The sequence below is a fragment of the Sebastes fasciatus genome, chromosome 19 (assembly GCF_043250625.1).
Source record: "Sebastes fasciatus isolate fSebFas1 chromosome 19, fSebFas1.pri, whole genome shotgun sequence".
NCBI classification, from domain to species: Eukaryota; Metazoa; Chordata; class Actinopteri; order Perciformes; family Sebastidae; genus Sebastes; species Sebastes fasciatus.
Genome location: NC_133813.1, coordinates 9,853,122 through 9,874,801, shown reverse-complemented (window position 1 = coordinate 9,874,801; position 21,680 = coordinate 9,853,122). Strand labels below are relative to the sequence as shown.

At 40.8% G+C, this 21,680-nt stretch overlaps 1 protein-coding gene across 6 annotated transcripts in view; it reads right to left on the bottom strand.

The window, feature by feature from the left end:
- The window catches only part of cacna1bb (calcium channel, voltage-dependent, N type, alpha 1B subunit, b), a 160,946-nt gene that overhangs the window by 63,268 nt on the left and 75,998 nt on the right, over positions 1 to 21,680 (bottom strand). For all 6 annotated transcript variants that reach the window (XM_074617978.1, XM_074617974.1, XM_074617975.1 and 3 more), the window contains exons 8-15: positions 15,054 to 15,157; positions 12,209 to 12,324; positions 11,989 to 12,078; positions 9,539 to 9,628; positions 7,941 to 8,162; positions 7,723 to 7,835; positions 7,465 to 7,577; positions 6,989 to 7,120 (exon numbers count right to left, since the gene is read on the bottom strand). In XM_074617978.1, the coding sequence (XP_074474079.1) occupies positions 6,989 to 7,120; positions 7,465 to 7,577; positions 7,723 to 7,835; positions 7,941 to 8,162; positions 9,539 to 9,628; positions 11,989 to 12,078; positions 12,209 to 12,324; positions 15,054 to 15,157 (980 nt within the window). The remainder of the gene's footprint in view (positions 1 to 6,988; positions 7,121 to 7,464; positions 7,578 to 7,722; positions 7,836 to 7,940; positions 8,163 to 9,538; positions 9,629 to 11,988; positions 12,079 to 12,208; positions 12,325 to 15,053; positions 15,158 to 21,680) is intronic.

Here is a 21,680-nt window from a genome sequence, read left to right as displayed (position 1 = left end):
AAGCTAAAAGAGATTTTTTTTAGATTGCTAAAATGAATGGTTAAATGGTGTATGAATGACAAGGTCATTTTTAAGTAATAATACTGGCAGAAAACCTAAAGAATCCATTGGTACCAACCATGTCATACTACGCTCCAAACTTACGTTAAATTTGGGCGAGGAAAAACTGACATGGCCATTTTCAAAAGGGTCCCTTGACCTCTGACCTCAAGATATGTGAATGAAAATGGGTTCTATGGGTACCACCGAGTCTCCCCTTTACAGACATGCCCACTTTATGATAATCACATGCAGTTTGGGGCAAGTCATAGTCAAGTCAGCACACTGACACACTGACAGCTGTTGTTGCCTGTTGGGCTGCAGTTTGCCATGTTATGATTTGAGCATATTTTTTATGCTAATGCCCTTCCGCATGTCTTCTGCTATTTATAAGCCTTCCATGATTTCAGGCTGGTTAAAATAATTAGCTGAAAGTAATGGATAAATGGTAGAAACAGATCAATTAAACAGGTCAATTAACGAATAAACCAAACCAACCTAAACATTAGTAATTGGATCAATTGTATGAAGACATTGTTATTTTATAATATATATATATATCTATATATCTATATATCTATATATAGATATATAGATATATAGACATATATATATATTATAAAAAATATAATAAATATAATATATAAAATATAATATATATATATATATATATTATAAAAATAAACAATCTAATCTAATTAATAGTAAAAAAAATAATTAATTAATTAATTAATTAATTAATTAATAGTAGTAAACAACATCCAGTTTAAAATCAGCTCAAATGAACACACTTGGACCATGATGGATGGTGTTTATGAAGGGGTACTTCTGAGTTCATTTGGCAGGGCTGTGGGTCAGACAGGGTACGTCATAGGATTGGGAACCACTAAATGCTCCTTAACAAACAATCTATAAGGACAGATGATGGCTCACTCAATTGGTTCCACATTTTTCTTACAGGGAGAACTTAGGCTATTGTGGCTGATGTTAAATCAAACCTTCTTGGCATCAGTAATGGGGTACCACAGGGGTCTATTTTCGGTCCACTTCTATTTACATTATGCAATAACAGCATCATTCCTCCTAATCATTAGTCGTACATTAAAGTACATTTTTATGCTGGTGACACTAATTATGTATGTCACTAATTACTCCAGTCTGCCTTTAATGCTTTCCAGTCGCAGTTAATTAATCCTATGCTTGTTATAGACCAAATATTCTCTACATCCTGCGTCTTTGACTATCCTGCCAGTAAGACTTTTTGTGCCCATATCACTCTGGCTGACTCATAGAAATACTTAAGAATTTGGCTTCACAGTAGACTATAGATCATTCAATTCAATTCATTAACATTTGACCAACAGAGTCAAAGATTAAATGAGGTTTTTGGCAGAGAATTAAAGGATGTCTGTTTCGTCTAAAAAATAGAACATTTTGTTCAGTCAAAGTTTGTGTCTGTACTTGACTATGGAGACACTCTGTACGGCCCATCATCACTTAAATCCAATTTATCACAGTGCTGTGACAACATTCATACTCATCAGTGATTTCTAATCCTAAAAGTTACTAAAGAAAGTTGATTAAAGCACCATTCTGCGAGCTACTGCACTTCAGCTATTTCACAATAGAAGAAACTGTCTAGCACAAATGCCAGACATAGAAATAAAAAATACGCACCACCAAGAATTGTTGAAAATGTTCAAAGCACTGTCACAAAAATAGAGCCCATTGAATCCTTCTTATAAAACAAGGACAGACATGAGTACTGTTTACATGCTTGAGATACTTAGTGTCAAACTACATCAAATATGAACATTTGATTCCATCTTGAATATCTTTTGATATCAAGGTGTATGAAAGTAGTTTTGAATAACGCAGCTTGACAGAATGAATAATCGCAATGCAGTTAACATTACACAATACAATCAAGGAATATGCATGAAAGAGCTTATGAATTATACAGTAATGTTCCACTGAATGTTTGCAAATTCCTTTCTATTAATATTGACCCAAAAAAAGGTCCCTCATATGGGTTCAAATGTTTACATTTTGAATTGAAATTATTTCTGTATGTATGTAATGAACGAAATGTCTTTCACACTTCTATGAACAACCGTATCGTTCAAATCATGTGATGCATCACGTAGAGCAGTTAGAGGAGCAAGAGGGGAGAAAAACACACAGAGGAAGAGAGGACGATGGAAGAAGAAGGGTCTGTAAAAATGAGGAGAGGAAGTGGAGCATATTGTTACCACAGCGACCGTCTGCAAAACTGACAGCTGTTTTTTCCTCCTCAGAGCAGATCTTGTGATATGTGTATATGTGTGTGTGTGTGTGTGTGTGTGTGTGTGTGTGTGTGCGTGTGTGTGTGTGTGTGTGTATGTGTGTGTGTGTGTGTATACTGTATGCATGTGTACTAGATCCCGACTGGTCCTGGAGTTTTGAGGCTTATACCGATATCAATATAGCATTTATATAGCTTTTCTAGTCTTCCGACCACTCAAAGCGTTTTACACTACATGTCAGCATTCACCCATTCACACACATTCATACAATGACGTACAAGTTGCCAACCTGCCCATCAGGATCTAATCTAAATACTCATTCACACACCGATGGCACAGCCTTCGGAGCAATTTGGGGTTAAGTGTCTTGCTCAAGGACACTTTGACATGTGATAGGAGGAGCCGGGGATCAAACCGCCGGCCTTCCGATTGGTGGACGACTTCATTTTACAGGTCGGCAAATTTCAAGGTGATTAGGTGATAATTACCAAGTACCCTATTTGAAAAAATTACTTTATTATAAACCTTATTTAATAATGATACGCTAAAATAGCAAGGAGTCCTGATCTCAACACCATCCAACACCTTTGAGGATGAACTGGAACTCCGAATGTGAGCCACGCCTCATCACCCAACATCAGCGTTGGACTTCACTAATGCTTGTGGCTGAATGGGAGCAAATCCCTGCAGCCTGTTTCCAAAAGCTTGCAGAAGAGCGGAGGCTGTTATAGCAGCTGATTAATGCCCATTGATTTGGAATGATTTGTTCAACTATCACACATGGCTGTAATGTTCAGATGTCCACATTAAAAATCATCTAGTAACGTCAGCCAGCGTGTATCGGTGTGGCTCTAATGCGTAGTGCACATGCATGAGGGAGATGGGGGTGGATGTAGGAGAGAGAGAGGAGAAAGGGGAGGGGCAGCTAATTCAATAAGCCTTTTCTCCCTTGGTATGTCATCATATTCTCTCTCACCATGCTTCTCTCCTTCTACCTTTGTCCCTCCCTGTGTCACTGCTGTATCTTCCATCAGCCACCCGTCTCTGCTGTATAGCTGTTGCTCAACCATCCATCACTTTCTACCATTTCAACTCTTCCTCCTTCCTTCTTTGCTCCCTTTCCTTTCTTTCTTTCCATCCCTGCCTGCTCTCTCCACCATCTCCTCCTCTCTCCCACACTCTCCATCCGCTCCTCCTTCCTTGAGGATTAACGGGCCCAGTGCAGGGAGCGGCAGCGGCGGCGGCGGTTTGCTGCTGTGCCTGTGTGCGCCCGACCTCTGTTTGCTCTGATAATAGGGATTGGGAGCATGCTGCTTTGCTTCCGAGCGACATCCACGGGGACTTCATTAAGTCAATCCTGGAAACAAGAATCACGTGAGGCCAAACTCCCCACAAGCTCGTGCCCTAACCCTCCACATGTCTAATCCTTCAGACAATAGCAGCAGGTTTATGTTGTATAGGTTAATAAAACACACATCTCTGAGAACACAGAGGCAGGAGATAACGTACTGAGCATTGAAACTGTCAAATAAATCTGGACGCACATGACATCCTGCAGCTTTATGAGAAGTCAAGAAATGAAACTGGCTTTTACAATATGAGGAAGAGGCTGAATACAAAGAGGCATCCCACTGTGTACTGTAGGCAGAAGTCTTTAAAATGCCATAAGGTAGGTAAATTAGTTGGCATTCAGAGTAAAACATTATTTTTGAAGGAATGAAGTCCAACCAAGAGGTTGCGCTGAGCCTGCACACTATGGAAGGTCTGAGCTGGAAATATGAAATGCCATCTCTCCTGAAGTCAGAGTTAATCAACAAAGAATGTCTGCACCTTTAAAACGGAAAGCTACAAAGCAGCAACCAGGAAAAAAAGTCATTATTCTATTACAGTAAATCCTGAACGTCTCCTTTGAGCTTATCACATATTTTCTTCCAAACAGTCGTTGATGTCCTGAGAGTCTCAGCGGGGAGACGCTCCTCTGCCTCAAGCTGTTTATCTTTCAATTCTCACAATTTTACCAGGAGATTACTTTTGGTGTTTTGAGAGCCGGAACCTAATCTCTGTGCCAAAAATAAAGTCTGAATATTACAAAGCATCTCTTCTTCTTCTTCTTAACAAGCCATTTAATCTGCTATTTAGGGTTAAAAGCCAATTTTTCATTAAACAATTGAAATTATCTGCTTAAAAAATGCTTGTGTTTTCTTTAGTTTTAATAGAATTCAACATTTTTAGACATTAAGGGGAAAATGTAGACCGTGTACTCGGTCTGATGTGCTCGGCTGGCTGGGAGCACCATGTGGACGTCAGACTCATCTCACACTTGTCCATCACTAGAGAATAATGCAACGCTAATGATGGCGCAGACTGATGTAAGGCTCGGCGCCATGGCAACAGCCTGCTGCTTCAAAGACATCCAGTTGTGGTGTTTGTGAAGGCTGTCAGTCCGAGGAGACGTGACTTCACGTGAGAGTGGCATTTCATCGGAGAGTGTACACTACACTGTATCTGCCACAGCGGTGACGACAGGTAAGATAATAGGTTTCAATACGAGCTTATTCGTAATCGAGCTACGTATGTAGAAACACAATTATTATCTCAAAGTTGTTGAAAATTAGGTGTCATATCATGTGAAGGTAAAGATTTACATATTTTTGGGATTATTGTTTCACAAACAGGGATTTGAACAAACCTGCTTCGGGGCAAAATTTTAACTTTCAGTACATTTACCAAGCATGGCTGCACAGTTTCCACCAAAATAAGAAGACAAAATGATATATAGGGTTTTTCTAGTCATAGATAAATGCCATAGCCAATCACTAAGAATCCTGTAAACTCATATGAATCTCAAATTTCCTTTTATTTGCAAGATTAGGGGACATTTTTTCTTAAACAAACCCTAAACTGGTTAAACACCTCAGTCTGTAAAGGGTGTAAGATTTTGGGGGATCCACTACCTGAAGGCCACCGTAGTTCTGTGGCACACTTGTGAAAATGAAGTATTATCAGTAGGCGATTTGTTAATTAACAAAACAAAAAAAGAAGAAGGGCAGGACTCAGAGAAAAAGTTTCTATAATAAATCTGTCCCGTCTTCTACTTCAGCACTACGGAGAGCGCCATGGATTTATTAACACACAGCACAGTCAGGCTACTGATGCTTCAGAGCTTAGCCATGGTCGGAGCCATAGATTTTAACTTGGACAAGCCTCAGTCAGATAAAAGACGAATGAGTCAGGCAGACTATATCCAACTCAACAACCCCTCTGCCCCGGCACTCTCTCTGCTACGTACTAGGGGATGGAGAGGGCTTATGGTCACAGCTCAACAACCAATGTTTGTCTGGTGAGGAGAGTCTCACACTATTCCATGAATTATTATAAATTTAAAGGAGCATTCCACCCATTTTAATTTATTTTACATCAAGTTCAGTTGAAAAAATAACCCTAATGACGTCATCAGGGTTGGAGACTTTGATTTAGACACTAGAGATATAGAAAGCCTGAGTTACAAGTTTGAAAAAAAAACGTTGCTATCAGGTTGCATCATGGGTAGTGTGGGAACCACTGTTTCTTTGACTCAAGGTGGAGATAAAAAGTCAGCCTCTGTTACATCAGTTTTGACCATTCTTTTTGTTTTTTTAAATGTATCTCTTGTGAGTCAACTTGAATCTTTCTGTCATAGTTGTGTCCATCATTGGAGCAGATCTCTGTCTGTCGGGGCAAAAAACGCTAACTGTTAGGTGATCAGACAGGTTGTAAACAAACCAACAGATTAGCAAAACTATTTGGAAGAGAAACAAAGGCAAACTGTAAAAATGATTGCCAAAACAGTCCATGACAAACATCCATTACTGCTTACTGATCAACTTCCTGGTTCAACTTTGACCTACTGTATTTACCGTAGCTGTGCACACAGTTTTCCTGCAAAGAGGGATTACTAACACCATCTCAGGTGCACTCACTTTCAGTTTTACATCCAAATAAAGTGGTAGAGATAATCTGGGTGAGCTGTTGGCTTGTTTACAACACCTGCTTGTGTTTCTTGGACTTCATTGGAGCCATGTTTCTGTGTTCCTCAGCAATAGCCTTTGTGTGTATAATGCTTTAATAACAGAGTAAGAAAATAAGACCCAAGTTTTAATAAAACTAAATTATCCTTTGGGGGCTTTTGGGTGAAAAAAAAAAAGATTAATTTCCTTGTGAACATAAAACAACACTGCAAACACTACCTAAGATACACTAATTGGCATATAACATATATGTGTGTGTGTGTGTGTGTGTGTGTGTGTGTGTGCGTGTGTGTGTGTGTGTGTGTGTGTGTATGTGTGTTGAGTCAGACGGGGTTGGATGCCAGGCCTTTGATTAACTGCAGCCAGCCCAGAACCATGAGGTGTTCCTGCCATTAGAAGACACGGAGCGCCTGCTGAGAGTGATATCAAAAGGCCACAGTCGGTTGCTGCTGCTCTGCCAGCTACCTGCTGCGTCAACACGTCTGTCACCAGCGCCACGCCGGGCCAGGGATCACACACAGGGAGGAGGGTCAGGTGAAGAGATGGTTAGAGGAGAACAGGAGAGGATGTGTGCGTGTGTGTCTGTATTCAAGGGATGTATGGGAAGAGGAGGAAAGAGCAGTCAAGAGAGTAAGAAAGGTTAAAGAGAGTACTCACTGTCCGCCGAAGAGCTGCATGCCCAGCAGAGCAAAGACAACGATGAAGAGGAAGAGGAGGAAGAGCAAGCTGATGATGGACTTCATGGAATTGAGGAGGGAAACCACGAGGTTCCTCAACGAGTTCCAATATCTGAGAAGAAGCAGCACACACACAGAGAAATCACTTTTTTTGTTTTAAAAGAAAAAACGATAACACTTCATTTTACAGGTCTGCAAATTTCATAGTAATTAGGTGATAATTAGCAAGTAATCTATTTGAAATTTCTTTGGAATTACTGCCAAATTACCCCAATATTTACCTCAAAATTATCGAAAAATGAGCTGTATGTGGCATAAAACAAATCAGTGCGCCACGGTCTACAGCTGCCAGTTTCAGTGAATCACAGGATTACAGCTAATCTAATGAAATAAAAGGATTGCCATCAAAGTCTAACAGGATTGTCAGTTCAGAGAGAAAAAAGATTCAAGACTCACTTGGTGACTTTGAATATCCTGAGCAGTCGCAGCGCTCTCAGCACGCTGATACCAAACGATGCTCCCGGTTTAATCATGTCCCAGATCACCTCAAAAATACTTCCCACAATCACCTAGAGAGGAGAGCAGAGGATAAAGTTATCACCTTCAGTATTTGGCTCTGTTTCAGTAAGCCAAAGAATACTGGACCATCCAAACAGAACTAGCACTGCTGGTTAGCGTTAAATATCTACCTATGAATCACAGACGGCAACTTACCCCAAAATCAAAGCAATTAAAGGAGGAGTGGAAATAATTCCTCACTCCGAGGCCGTACATCTTCAAGGACATCTCAGTCAGAAACAAACCCAGGAACACAAACTCTGCAGCGTCTGTTTTCAAGATGGACAGAAAACCAAGATAAACTGGTTTTATAGGCTATCAACATCAATAAGTGTGCGTGGATGTACGAGTGTGAACTTGTATGTGTGACTTACAGAGGGCCTTTGTAAGCCAGTCGGGCTGGTCATAGTGGACTATGGCCACACACAGAGTGTTGAGGCCCACCAGACACAGAACGATCCAGTAGAAGCTCTGAGCTTTCACCATGCGGCGGATGAAGAACCGGGTCCTCTTCTCCTTACGCCGGAAGTAAGAGGAGCTGTCCAACTTACCGCTGCTTTTCACGCTGGCCCGACCAAACGGAGAGCCGGGAGGAGCTGAGAGCGATGGCGAAGGGGTGAGAGAGGAAACGTGTGCAGCGGTTAAATATTTGTATCACAGTTTTCACAGTGAATTGCTATGTGTGTGTGTTTTCTTTGTGTTCTTCCTGCTACTGTGATGAGTAGCATCCCCATCATCGTCCCACTCATCAACATCAGAATTATAATATACTGTATATTATGAAGCTTATGCATATGTCCAAAGTCAATTTTTACTATATTATGATAAAATAGCTAAACAAGATTTCAGTAATGTTCTGGCTCCAAACGAACCTGCTTGCACCGAGGTGGTTCAAATTATCCAGCTGAGGGTGTGTTCAGGAAAAACAGGTGGCCGAGTCCAATTTTGGAATGTTTTGAAATGTTCAGAAATTAATGGTTTTGTCCCGTCTCCACCTGCTGATGCTGTATTCCTCCTAATGATGATATGTCCATGCTACTCTGGACTCTTTCCCTGCCCTCTTTCCCAAGCTTCAAGCTTCTACAATTGCACAACTACCCAGTTACAGGAATATAGAGCTCAAGGTTTTAAAGACAGAAGTGTAACAGTATGGTTGGGTAGTGATCCGTTCTACTTCACATCTGCTAAGAAGCATTGAAAGATGTTCAGGGCCAAAACTTGAACTGATAAAAGTAACAAAAGCTAACCCAAGGGACGGAGAGAAAAGTGTATAATCACCTCCTTGAATTATCCTTGCAGCTGCTCATTAAAAAATATGCACCTAATACATTTGTGTCGTGCAACAGGACTGCAGGCATCATGTGTGAAACAAGTGAGATGAGAAAATTTGACTGTGTAGCGCATCTACTCCCTTGGCACTTAATTTTACGGAAAACAGTTATGAGATGAAAAAAGTAGAAAAAGTCGTGAAGAAAATGAACAAAATGGTGTCAATTATCATGCTTGTGCTCATTTCCGACTCAAAGACAAGTGATTACATGTTGTCTTTGTGTGGGACCATGAAATCCATTCACATTAAGAAGTCAAATTCTAATTTGCTGCAGGTGATTCTCTTGCTATTTTAATGTAACAGTTTAATTAGAAAAGTTAATTATACTTCTTTGCCCTCAAGGTGATATGCCTTTACAGCAGCCAGGAGCTTTAGGTCTCCAGATCCTGACGGTGCTGAACCTGCTTCTGTAATGTACATTTTTAAGTTTGCGTGACATCTCTAACAAAATGATTTATACTGTTCAGGTGACATGACATACTAATCTGATGAATGGAGACCATAGAGTCAAAGGGCACGGTTTTGTTCATAGTAGAAGACAGGCTTTTATAGTGGCTTTTATTGTAAAAGGTCGGCCGTGTGAACAGACGGCATGTGAAGGTCGGAGGTGAGGTGCTGCTGGCTGTGGATAAAAAGACTTACGGACAGAAGAGATGTCCGCGAAAGGATCCTCCCCCTCCTCGGCACCGATCAGGTCGTTTTTACCTTTCTTGACTTTGCCTCGTTTCATGACTGTAAAGAGAAAAATAATCATATACGAGTCTTAAAAAATAATATAGTGATAGCAATATAGGAATGGTTCTGTTCTGTGCGTCAATTATAGCATGAAAAACAAGCATTTTCAAATTGTATTTCAATGAAACAACCCTCATCACCTCACAGGATATATGTGCATGTGTGTGTGTGTGTGTGTGGCAAAGTGGAGGGGTGAGCTAATTGGAAACTATGAATAGCAGGCATCAATCACGTTTTTCATTTGGTGATTTTCTGCCTTCCTGCTTGAAGCCAGCCTTGGAATGAGAAACTGCCAGCGCAACATTGAATGTGCTCGTCACGTGACCGGCGCCGTGTCACGGCAGCGGTGGGTTCATTCTCCATATCTACAATCTACCGGTATCTCCGCTCCAAGAGGCTGCCGTGAGGCAGAATCAGGCATTGAAACGAAAGAGACCTTGACAGTAAAGCAACACTGAGAAAATATCTTTCTTATCAAGTTATTTTGGTGTGTAATTGAGTGCTAAAAATGTTGTGAAACAATCTTGTTGCAAGACATTTCTAGATTCGACGCTCTGCACTCGGATTGAAATGTTGCCCAAGGGTTGTAACAAGGTTAATTTAATATAATGGATTTTTTTTTCCATTAATTTTAAGATAAAACTAAACATAAAAAATTACCTCATAAGAGGGAGATAAAATGTAATTAGTGTTCAGTGTTTTTATATTTTTTCTTTTCTAAATCACATTTAAAGTATACTGAAAAATTATACAACTACCTCATTTTCACCCATCTTTTATCTCTAAATGAAATATTCAGCCTAAAGGATAATTACCTCAATTTCTCAATTTTAAAAAATCACCTCTACGGAGCCAGTCAGCTATGATTGGCACTTTGGTCCACTATTCATACCTGTCACTCATCTGACGAAGGCCAACTCAATATTTTCTGCTCTAACAACATCAGAGTGTTTTTTCTACGGACTTTTTAATCCCTGATATGTAACTAATGGAGAAAATAAAGCGGCTGGGTGCTGTCACTTTACTGGAATCATCAGCATGGATGTGTTTCCAGTGTATTCCGTTTACTAGCTAATTCATTTGCACATGTGTGTGTTGGGGAGTGTGGTATAGTGAATTTTCTTCAACAAATCCAATCAGGCTAAAGCTGTAAATCCCACTAATTAACCCTTCCCTTCACACCGGCCCTAATGGACTGACATCATGGGCGAGAGAGCGAGAGAGAGAGAGAGAGAGAGAGAGAGAGAGAGAGAGAGAGAGAGAGAGAGAGCTGAATAACATGTGCTCCCTTGAAATAAAGGCAATAAAAGTACAGAGTGGAAACCATGATTACCACTCAAATAATCATAATCATAAGTGCTGATTATATAATTGAGATGGTACATTTTGCAGTAGGGGGGTTATAGGGGTTCATGTAAAGCTGAGGAACCGCCTTACACACGTTATACTTTGTATGTTATACTGTTAACTCTATTAAAGCAGATAAATACGACATTCAGAGTATAAATATAGCATCAAACAACTATTTGCTATGTAAAGATATAGATGAGTAATGTCTACCTGAGCAGATAATGAAGTCTCTTGCAGTCAGAGCTTCTGTTATTTCTTTACGTAGCCGGTCCGGCCGCACATGTATGTTACTGCATGTGAGTCCCTGTGTGTGCGCCCAACTGGCTATCCAATAGCTGCCGCTCTGCACTGTGCATATACGGCGGCTACCGCTGATAAAGCTGTACCACTACCGAGGGTGGGGTTGTGGCATTAACGCGGAAGCGTAACGCCCACCCTCCAGTTTGCAATATTTTTTTTTTCCTAGGATGGCAAAGGCACGACCCGCCCTACTCTGCCTCTGATTGGCTTACCCTGATATTCTAACCCTAACCCTAACCAATCTCACTTCTCATGACCAACGCAACCAACGCAGGCAAAGAGGACTACCCAATCCTAGGCACTGTAGGATGCCTTCGCCATCCTGGGGGGGAAAAATGGGCCTGCAGGTGTGCAGATGATCAAAACAATACAGCATTTCTGCCTATAGCTCAAAATGTCCAACTTTATATATACAAAGATTGGCCCTTTTCACTGCAGCCTCATTGCAGGGTTAATGACAGGTGTCATTAATAACACTACATAGGTTAAAAGGGCCTATTGGGCCTTCGAGGAACTCCTGCATCACTCTGGATAATAATCATCAGATTCACTTAAACGTCCACTCCAAAGGTACCACAAGAGAGCCAAATCACATTCATGACTCATGATTTATGCACAGCACATTGATGCGGTAAAAAAAAACTATTATTAGATGGAAATGATGAACCATGGTGAAGCAGGCATCAGATACTCAGCCTTCTTTTTACCTGGAAGGTTTTGTTTCCTCTTGTACCACGCACCATCCAGCGGGGACTTCTCCTCTGCAATCTCATCCTCCTCCTCCAGCAACACCTCCTCTGCAGCGAGAGAGAGAGAGAGGGAGAGAGAGAGAAAGGAGAGAGGGACTTTCTATCAATTTGTCATGTTTTTCTAACACAACAAACACATGCATGCCAGCTCTCACACCGTTTCAGAGATGAGTCTGACCTGCTTTGCAAATCCACTCCAAGTACCCGGTGAGCTCTCTCTCGATCTGCTGCTGCCTCCGGAGCTTCAGGAACTCCTGCCTCTTCTCCACACGCTCTCTCTCTTTGGCAAATTCTCTGTTCGAAATATATATACACAGATATTTTCTACACACAGAAGGAATAAATAGACATTTTATCACATTTGACATTTCGTATTTAAAGCTAAAATCTTTTTTTTTTCTGTGTCAGACATCTGCAAGGAGGGAAACTGCACATGTATACACTCACAGAAACAAACAGGATAATGTGAAATACTAAATTTGCGAGACACTGCATCATGGGAATGAAGGAAGTAGACGCTCGAGCGTTCATCTGAAGGATTAATAACTGGAGTTCAGACGACAGCAGGGCAGCTGCTGAGGGCAAGAAGGCCGTTGGCAAAGCTGGAGCTGTATTAGCAGATATTTATGAACATTGAAATGTGTAGATGCAGAGGAAAAGCAGTGGAGTGTGAAGTACGGACATGACAGATGCACCACATATAGGACTTATGACAGCACACTGTATGTAATCTTATATTGAGATAGCAATATATATATTGTTATATAGCGATATGTTCTGGATAAACTAGGGCTGCCATTCGATTCAAATATTTAATCACGATTAATCGCATGATTGTCCATAGTTAATCTGTTCTATGGGAAGCTTTTTCTGGACCAATAGAGAGCCAAGGAGGTTAGTGCTATGCACAATTTATATTGTTTAGGTGAACTACATGTCCACAGGATCCGTCATTTCCACGCTTCCCATTCATTGTCTACATAAGCAGCTGTGCAATGCATTCTGGCAGCATAGCGTTGTTTTTCGAGAGACGGACCATCACGTTGGCTGTTCCTCATTTGCATAAGGTTGAGGGCTAGGCTTTACGCAAATCAGGGACGTCCAGCGTGACTCACCGCCTCTGAAAACTCCCAAAAAACGTTTAAACTAATCGTTGTCGATCTAAACTAAAGACCGATTTAGCAACTGCCTGGTTTATGTCTCCTCTTAAATGTCTTCAGAAACACATTTCGGTTAACTTTCTTTGTAATATGAGAGAAAAAAGTTTCCCAACAAGCCACCAAGTTCGGTTTCAAAGCAGGGCGCAGACAGCCCACGAGTGAAAGCGTTCATCCAATCAGGTGCCTTGTGGCAGCCCATCAAGCGTCCAATGCTGGGAAGACTCGCGTCCAAAAACGCCCCTGTGGACACGTAGCATTATGTGATGCCACTCTCATATCTGTATGTTGAACTTTCAAAATAGTATAATATCACCCTACTCTTGACGGACTACAAATGAAAGTGATGTGTGAAGAAGCAGAAAGAAGCATGGGACAAAAGAGAAAACCACTCCTTATCCTGCCATACAGTTTTTTTTTCTAAAGAGTGACAGGGAAGCTCCTTCAGCACTGGGTTGTTTTTGTGTGACCAAGGACATGTTTGCTTTCATCCAGATTTTTGGTGAGATAAGGGGCTGTGAGTCACAGCAGGTGAGAAGAGGCTCTTTGCGACCACAGACACAATGCGATGGACAGATGTCAGATCCAGCAGCACACAGGATCGGGATGATTAAAGCTACAGAGCGAGGCCTTTTCATGACATGAGAGGATGACAGGTACAGATGAATGAGAGAAAGAGAGTAAAAAGGAGAAGCGCTAAAATATGAGGAGGAGGAGGAGGAGGAGGAGGAGGAGGAGGAGGAGGAGGAGGAGGAGGAGGAGGAGGAGGAGGAGGAGTGAATAATCTGCTGATTTAGTCAATGGACCATATTCACATGGTGGCCATTTGCTCTTACGTCACGCTCAGGGTGGGAAGGATCTCTGGAAACTAGTCAGACAGCTATATAGCTATGGTGAAGTGGTCCAAACATTTGACTTGTGTACCCCAGCAAAGTGTTGAAACAATCAAATATGGTTAAGTCTGTAAAGACCGGTCCGGTTCCCAGCCAGGTAAACAGTGTTAGCTCGGTGTTCGAGCTCGTGTTAGCTAGAGTAAGACCAAATAAGCAACTACACTTTAGAAACAAGCCCAAAAAACGCAACCCGCGACTACCAATATTTGTAAGCGCCTTTTCAGGAAAACAAGCCCAAAGTGGCTTATAATAAGCGGACTTGGCAACTCAGTCTGTTGCACCGTTGCCATTGTTTGCACTGTTAGCACAGTTAGTACCATTAGCTGCAAGCCGCAGGCTCAGCCGTCGTCATGTTGAGAGCCGCGTGGAGGCACTAGATATGCTGTGAATTTCGCATTGAGCACCTTTAAAGTAGTCTCAGAAAAGAGTCTGATAGAGACATTGTGTTCTCATTTTAACTTCTAATTTTGTGAAAATTATCCATTAATACTGCTACAGGTTTTAACCAGGACTTTATGTTCCCATTTACCCAAAACTTGTTGTTTACTGTGTAATTTACAGTAAACAAGGTCCTCTTGCAACAAGCACAGCTCAGAAAGTGATGGGAAGAATGGGATGAAAAAACGAATAAGCTGCTTATTATAAACCAAGTCCAACTACATAAATAAAAAAAACAAGACAATTGTAATCTCCAGACTGTTTGCAATGCAAATTTAAATTTTTAAATCAGATTTTTACCCATTTATCTGATTTTAATTGAATTGTAACACATTGTTTAATACATAAATTAGACACAGAACAAATTCCAGCATTTATCTTACTGATTAAAAATTACAATACAGATTCTCAAAATGTTTGAATCAGTAATTGATGGTAAAATTGAGTTTATAATGTGCCTTTATTACATATTATGTGATCTTTGCTTTGAGCAGACCTTGAATATGTGTATTTATGTTTAGCAGAGTTGACTCACCCAGATAGGACACCGAGCACCAGGTTGAGCATGAAGAAGGAGCCGATGATGATGAGAGGGATGAAGTACAGCCAGTTCCAGGTGTTTCCTGCTACATCATTGGTCTGGACACACAAACACACACAAAGATGGAAATAAGAAAGAAGAATTTGGAGGCAAGTCATTACAATCACACACATACTGTATATATGATTAATTTGTCTGCACATCATCAGTAATGTGTAAGCATAGTTTGATCTTCTCATTTAATATTCAATTTCCTAATAAACAGGTGGAGCGTGAAACCTAATGAGGGAAAACCAGCACAAATAAACTCCTGGATTGTCAGATTGTTCCTTTCTACCCTTTTTAAATAACATATGAAATGTTTAATTACTCTGCACTCTGTTTGCTTAATTTAAATTAGAAAGAGTCATTTTAGTAAGAAATGGCTAATGAATATGACATAAAAAGTAAATGAAATTTAGTTTGGTTTTGAATGAACCAGCTTGAGCTGACGAAGTATGAATGTGTTTCTTTCCCATTTCCCATCCACAGCTGTAAATAACAATGCTTTTTTTCCTTTACAAACTTGGCTGACTGAACTTGCCTCATTAGAAAATTTGTACAACTTCTCAATTAAAAAAGTCTCTCCGTCATCTCTGTGCGCTTCTTACCAAACAAAACCACCAACAAATATCCCTTTAACAAGAAGCTCAGTCTGCTATCACGTCGATACAACTGCTTAATTCAACACGAGTTACAGCTCAGAAACATCCACTTTGAATAAATTGTCCACAGATAAATAGGTGTGACCATTCAGTCTTCCAATATGAGCCGCCATGGATGGGGGTTGGTTAAATGATTTACACACACTCACGTGCTGTTGCTTCTGACCGGCCAATGACCACCGCTGCATGCAGGAGCACACCATCCACCACCTCAGCATTGACCTGTGTTGTTTCACCATATTATTTATGCTGATTTATTGACTATTAGCTGTAACACGTTGGTATTAATCTGCTGCTATAACAGCCTCTACTCTTCTGGTTTCAGACTTTCCACCAGATTTAAGAAGCTGGCTGCAGGGATCTGCACCCATTCAGCCACAAGAGTATTATTGATTGAGCTCTAACACTTATGTTGGGTGATATGGTCTGGCTCACAGTCGGTTTTCGAGTTCATCCCAAAGGTGTTGGCTGAGGTCAGGGCTCTGTGCAGGTCAGTCAAGTTCTCACACCAAACTGGGAAAAACATTTCTTTATGGACCTAGCTTTGAGCATGGGGCCGTGTTGAAACAGGTGAAGGTCTAAACGGTATAAGCAAACTGTTGAAAAAGACACAAAAAAATTGGAGAGGGGTGTCCACATACATTTGACCATCTAGTGCATTTCGCCCCACACTGACTCGTCATAGTAGGAAAAGCACACTTACTAATAACTTAGTCAACTTTATGAGGATACAATATGTCTACGTTGTGTTTTCAGCTTGTTCTTCAAGTGGCCAGTTGCTTCGATCAATCAATTACAAATGAGTAGTTAGATACTTTTTAAAACTGACTAGGTACTTCTGTACAGACTGAGCAGCAGGGCTGATATTCATGCTTGTTTCCCCCCAGGGGGGTTCTGGGTGTCATCACAATCCATGTCTGAGAGCGCCCCCACACTGCAGCCCTGTTAGCGGGGGACACACCTGCAGACTGATGGGCTGTGTGAAGCACAGTGACATTTTGCAGACGCCAGTGTCGGAGCGCCGCCACAATCTGGCCGTAATTGTGATGGGAGGTTCAGGGCGGCTGAATCAGCAGGCTGGAGATCTATATTATGCAGTCGAGTATGTGAGATGAAAACACACACACATATACAGTAGCACACCCTCTGTCTCAGCTGTCAGAGGAGCAGCAGCCCACACTCCAGGATGAATGGTTGGCAGAAGCTTCAACGTGTTGCTTGGCATCAATTCTTTTTCTACAAGTCCAAAATCTCATCATGTCTTTCTCTGTGTCTCTCCCTCTTGACCAACCCATATAGTTAAATTCTCCTTGTATGAACATTACATGAGCATCCCCTCACCTTCTCTCTCCCCCAATTCAGTTCAATTCAACAGTTTGGCAGACAAGCTTATTACTTTCTTTTCAAGAGTGACTTTTAACATTAACATACTTATTTTAAACCAAACCTAGGAATGCACCAATACCGATACTGGATCGGATATCAGGCCGATACGGGCTCAAACAGCTGGATCGGGTATCGGAGACAATAGGGCCGATCTCAGAGTTCAGAATTAGGTAACATGCAGCTCACTATTCTGTTTGCAGTAGCTAGCCGATATCTTCCCTCTCTGGGGAACTCTGGATGCCTGGTGTGGAGGAGAAAATAAAGAGGAAATGCACTCTGTTGCGCCAGCTTTCAGTCCCACAGTCAGCTGGTGAGGAGGGAAGACTTTTCTCTCCTGTTGACGCGGCCTTAATTTTTCAGCTGACTGCTCAGGCAGACAAGCCGAGTTCAGTTCAGTTGTGTAAATGTTTTTTGGTTTTTTTTCAGATTCTGTAACACAACAAGAACTCTTTTCTCAGATTTAAGAGGTTGAACAAGCTGAAGGCAATCGAGCACACACAATCTGATTTTGCGCTACTTGTGAGGACATTTGGGTTTGTTTTTGATTGTTTCTTTTCAAAAAGAAAGTTTGGGGATTAATCAGTGTTTATTTTGTATATTATTTTGACTATTACTTTCATTCCCATGCAAGGAATCTTGGTGTCATCTTTGACTCAGCACTGAAATTTGACAGGTCTTCTTTGTCTCGCCTGCAGTTGCTGCAAAATAGTGAAGCGGATACTTCTAACTGGTACTCGAAAAAGAGACAGCATCACACTGGTGTTAGCATCCCTGCACTGGCTACCTGTCAAATACAAATACTCAAACTTTAGGCCGTTTAGATCTTCAGGACAATTGCTTTTAACGGTTCCACGATTGAGGTTAGTGGGTAAAGGAGACCGTGCCTTTGCAGAGGCAGCTCCAAAGCTGTGGAATATCCTTCCACTTTCTATCAAATGTTCCCCTTCATTGATATTTTTAAGACGCACCTCAAGAAATACTTAATTTCAGTGACCTTTGGTTGCTCTTATTGGTTTTAATGGTTGATGGATTTAGTATTTTATTACCTTTGATTTTTATAAATTGGTCTTACAAGGTTTATTTGGGTTCTGTTTTAGATTTGTGCACGTTATAATATTGCCTTGTATTTTTTCCATTGCAAACTATTGTTGTTTTGTTGATGATATTTTTGTCGTTGTTCACTTTAACTTGTACAGCGCTTTGGTCAACTCCAATTGTTTTTATGCTTATTGCTATACAAGTAATAAGCATAAAACAATTTGATTAAAAAATGAATTAATACAGATGAAAAAATGTTTTTTAGGAAATCAATTTGCAGCATTAACGTTCAGTTTAATGAGAAGCCTTTCTTGCATTGTATCCGCATTTTTCTCTTCATATTAAGGACCATGCTTACTGTAATTACTGCACTGTTGCTCTAAAGAACAAAGCAAAAATACAATTTTGACTTAGAACATAAATGGCTATCGTCATCATGAAACGCTCTTGATCTAGTCCAATCGATCAGACTGGGATCCGACAATATGGCAACAGCACAATTACCCAACAGAAGAAGGAAATTGGGGATCAAAGTGTCGAGCATGACGACTTTATGATGTCATCCGAAGAGGAAAGAGAAGAGAAGAGAAGAGCTGTACTATGGCCCCTGGGCAGCACGGAAGGACATCCATCACTTCAATTTATCATATGTCACGTCTGGACGGAGGTGTGATTCAGTATTCTATATTACAAACAGCCTCTGGCACTGTTAGGCAAACACATCTGTGGTTTCATCTACATTTAAGTCATATATTTAGGCTAAGATGTGTGTGTGTTTGCGTACTTGTGTGTGTTTCTTGCTCGCTTCAAATCTTACAATCTGCTACTTTATAATCTATGTTAAAAAACAACCAAAAAAATTATTATTTTGGCCCTCTACTTAACTGATATTTGTGTGTAATATATAATACATTCCACAAAAAATGAATAGTCTCCGAGGTGGCTGAGGTCAAAATCAAGAACTAAAGGACAGCATAAATGCCCCTACAGTTTTCTGTTTACATGTTTACATTCCTTTACATCTTTTTTTTGCATATTACAAAATATTTGAAGCTGGAAAAAGCAGTTTTCATACTATATTTTACAGATTTCTGTAAATAAAGATCACCAAACCCTACAATGTTCCAAGTGAGCCCTGCTTTGGACCCTACCTTTAAAGGGGAACACCATCTAAATTAAGAATTCCAATATGTTATTTCCATGGTCTAGTAAAGTTCAATTAATATTTGTGAACATGAGCTGCTCTCTCTCAAAGCCAGAAACCAGAGAAGTAGGTCTCAAACTTGTGATGTCATAGGGTATAAAGACTGGAGCTGCTCCATAGACAATGAATGGAGACTGATTTTGTGGACCTACTGAATGTTTGTTTCCTCTTTTTTATACCTAAATGAGCTTTATTCTATTGTAGTGTTGTCAGTTGTGAAACAGAAAATGTTCCCATATACTCTAAACATTCCCCTGGGTGCTCTCAGTGTTATCTACAACATCTCTCCCTATTGATCGTCTATGGCGCAGCTTCACACTTTATACCCTATGACATCACAAGTTTGAGTTTTAGCACAGAGTTGTTCATGTTTACTGATAGTTTTTGAACCGTCTTCAACCATATGACCAACGTATGATTTTTGAAAATGGGCGTAGTTCCCCTTTAAGTGCACTGGGTACATGGAGCCATGCAATGAGATTAAAACACACAGCGTGCACAGCAAGAGAGCAAATACAGGGCATATGGCAATCAAGGCCACTGGCTATACTAATTCAGTTCATTACAAAACTGCTGATGCACTATGTTGCCTTTAGCAGTACTTCTAATGACCCCATATGCTGTATTAAGTATAATGACAGAAGAAAACAAATACCGGAACAAAATGTAGTTATGAGTATAATAAGCAAAAAGTCTGTTTATTCAGAACCTCCTTGCTGGATTTAAAAAGATGACACACCAAAAAGTTGCCTCCTACACTTTGTTGGTATCTAAAAACGAACTTTACTGAGCTTGATGTTTTCAAATGAGTTCACTTGATATCGTTATTCCACCTCTGTTATTCCCATGAGTCATCGTTGGCTGACTGCTCTGAATGATCAGTGAGGAAAAAGCAAACGCTGCCACATAATTTGGAGTCATGCATCATGCAGTAGTGGTGTGACAGTGTACTCCCACTCTCAGCTTACAGTGCTCGCCACCACACACACACATTTTGTCTGATGCCAAGGGAAGCCTGCTGAGATGAAGACAGCCACTCTGAATCAATTCTGCAGCTCCTTACAGTCCTGAAACATTCACAACAAGCAGCAATGACGGTGCTTAACAGCTCTGGTGGGGGCACAGAGAGCAAAAGGTCCTCAGGGAGCTGCTTGAGGAAGAAAAATATATCAAAACAGAATTTGAGGCTCTTATCATCACGCTCAGAGTCTACTATTTTTTTCTCTTTTGACGCTGAATTAATTTGCTGCAGGCTAATTTTAGTCATATTTAATCAGGCAGTTTGACTTCAAAAGTCTGACCACTTAAATGTGGACACAAAGTTCCTTTCACATCAGAGTGCTCAACGAGTCTCACAAGCTGACGTCTGGTATTCAGACCAGTGCACTTTGAGGCCTTTACCTCAATGATAAACTCTCCTTCAGCTTGCGCTACCCGCCCAGCACCAAACAGCTGACAATTTCGGTGATGGCTTGGGAAGAAAGGAGGCTGTTACAGAAAGCCACCGTAGCTCTCCAACACGCTTGGCATACGGGAGAAGCTTCAGTTGGTTGCAACCTCCTTACCTCACCAGTAGATACCGCCAGATACGACACACTGGACCTTTAAAATGACTACGAAATTAAAACAAAACAAAACAAAACAAAACAAAAATGCATGAAAAATACTTGGTTAAGTTTAGTAAAAAAAAAACTGTTATTTTGTTATGTTATCAAGCTGCTGCGTAAATTAAAATAAGTGAACGTTGACTTTTAGTTTCGCACGGGACAAAAACAGCAGTCTCCTGTGTGAAAGTCCTGACCCATCTACCACCCCAACCTCATCCCTACGTGGACTTCCGTGGACTATCATTACAAACATATTGATATATATTGTGATGCGTCAAAAGCAAACGTAATCCTCGACAAAATATGTTTCCCTCAAAACGTAATTCCCAATGCAGTTTGGTTGTATGGGAATGTCATTTTCAGGCAACAGGGCTTTCTCATAGTTTATGTGGCCTGATCTGTCGCTACAGGCAGACACAGACATAGGCCTACATACACACATGCATGTCCACAATCACCTTGATATTGATACTCCAGTTAGCTTCAGTATATCCACTGAGGTTCAAGGATTCAACAAAACAGCCACGACTGATTGTTCACACGGTAGTAGTAACCGTCTCCTCTGTGCTGCTCTATTTTTACGAGAATTTGACAAGCACAAGATGTACTCCTGACAAGGTCAAGGTGCACCTGCCTCCGTGACTCTCACGGCTCTAATGAAGTGAGGAAAAAAGGTGCCTAT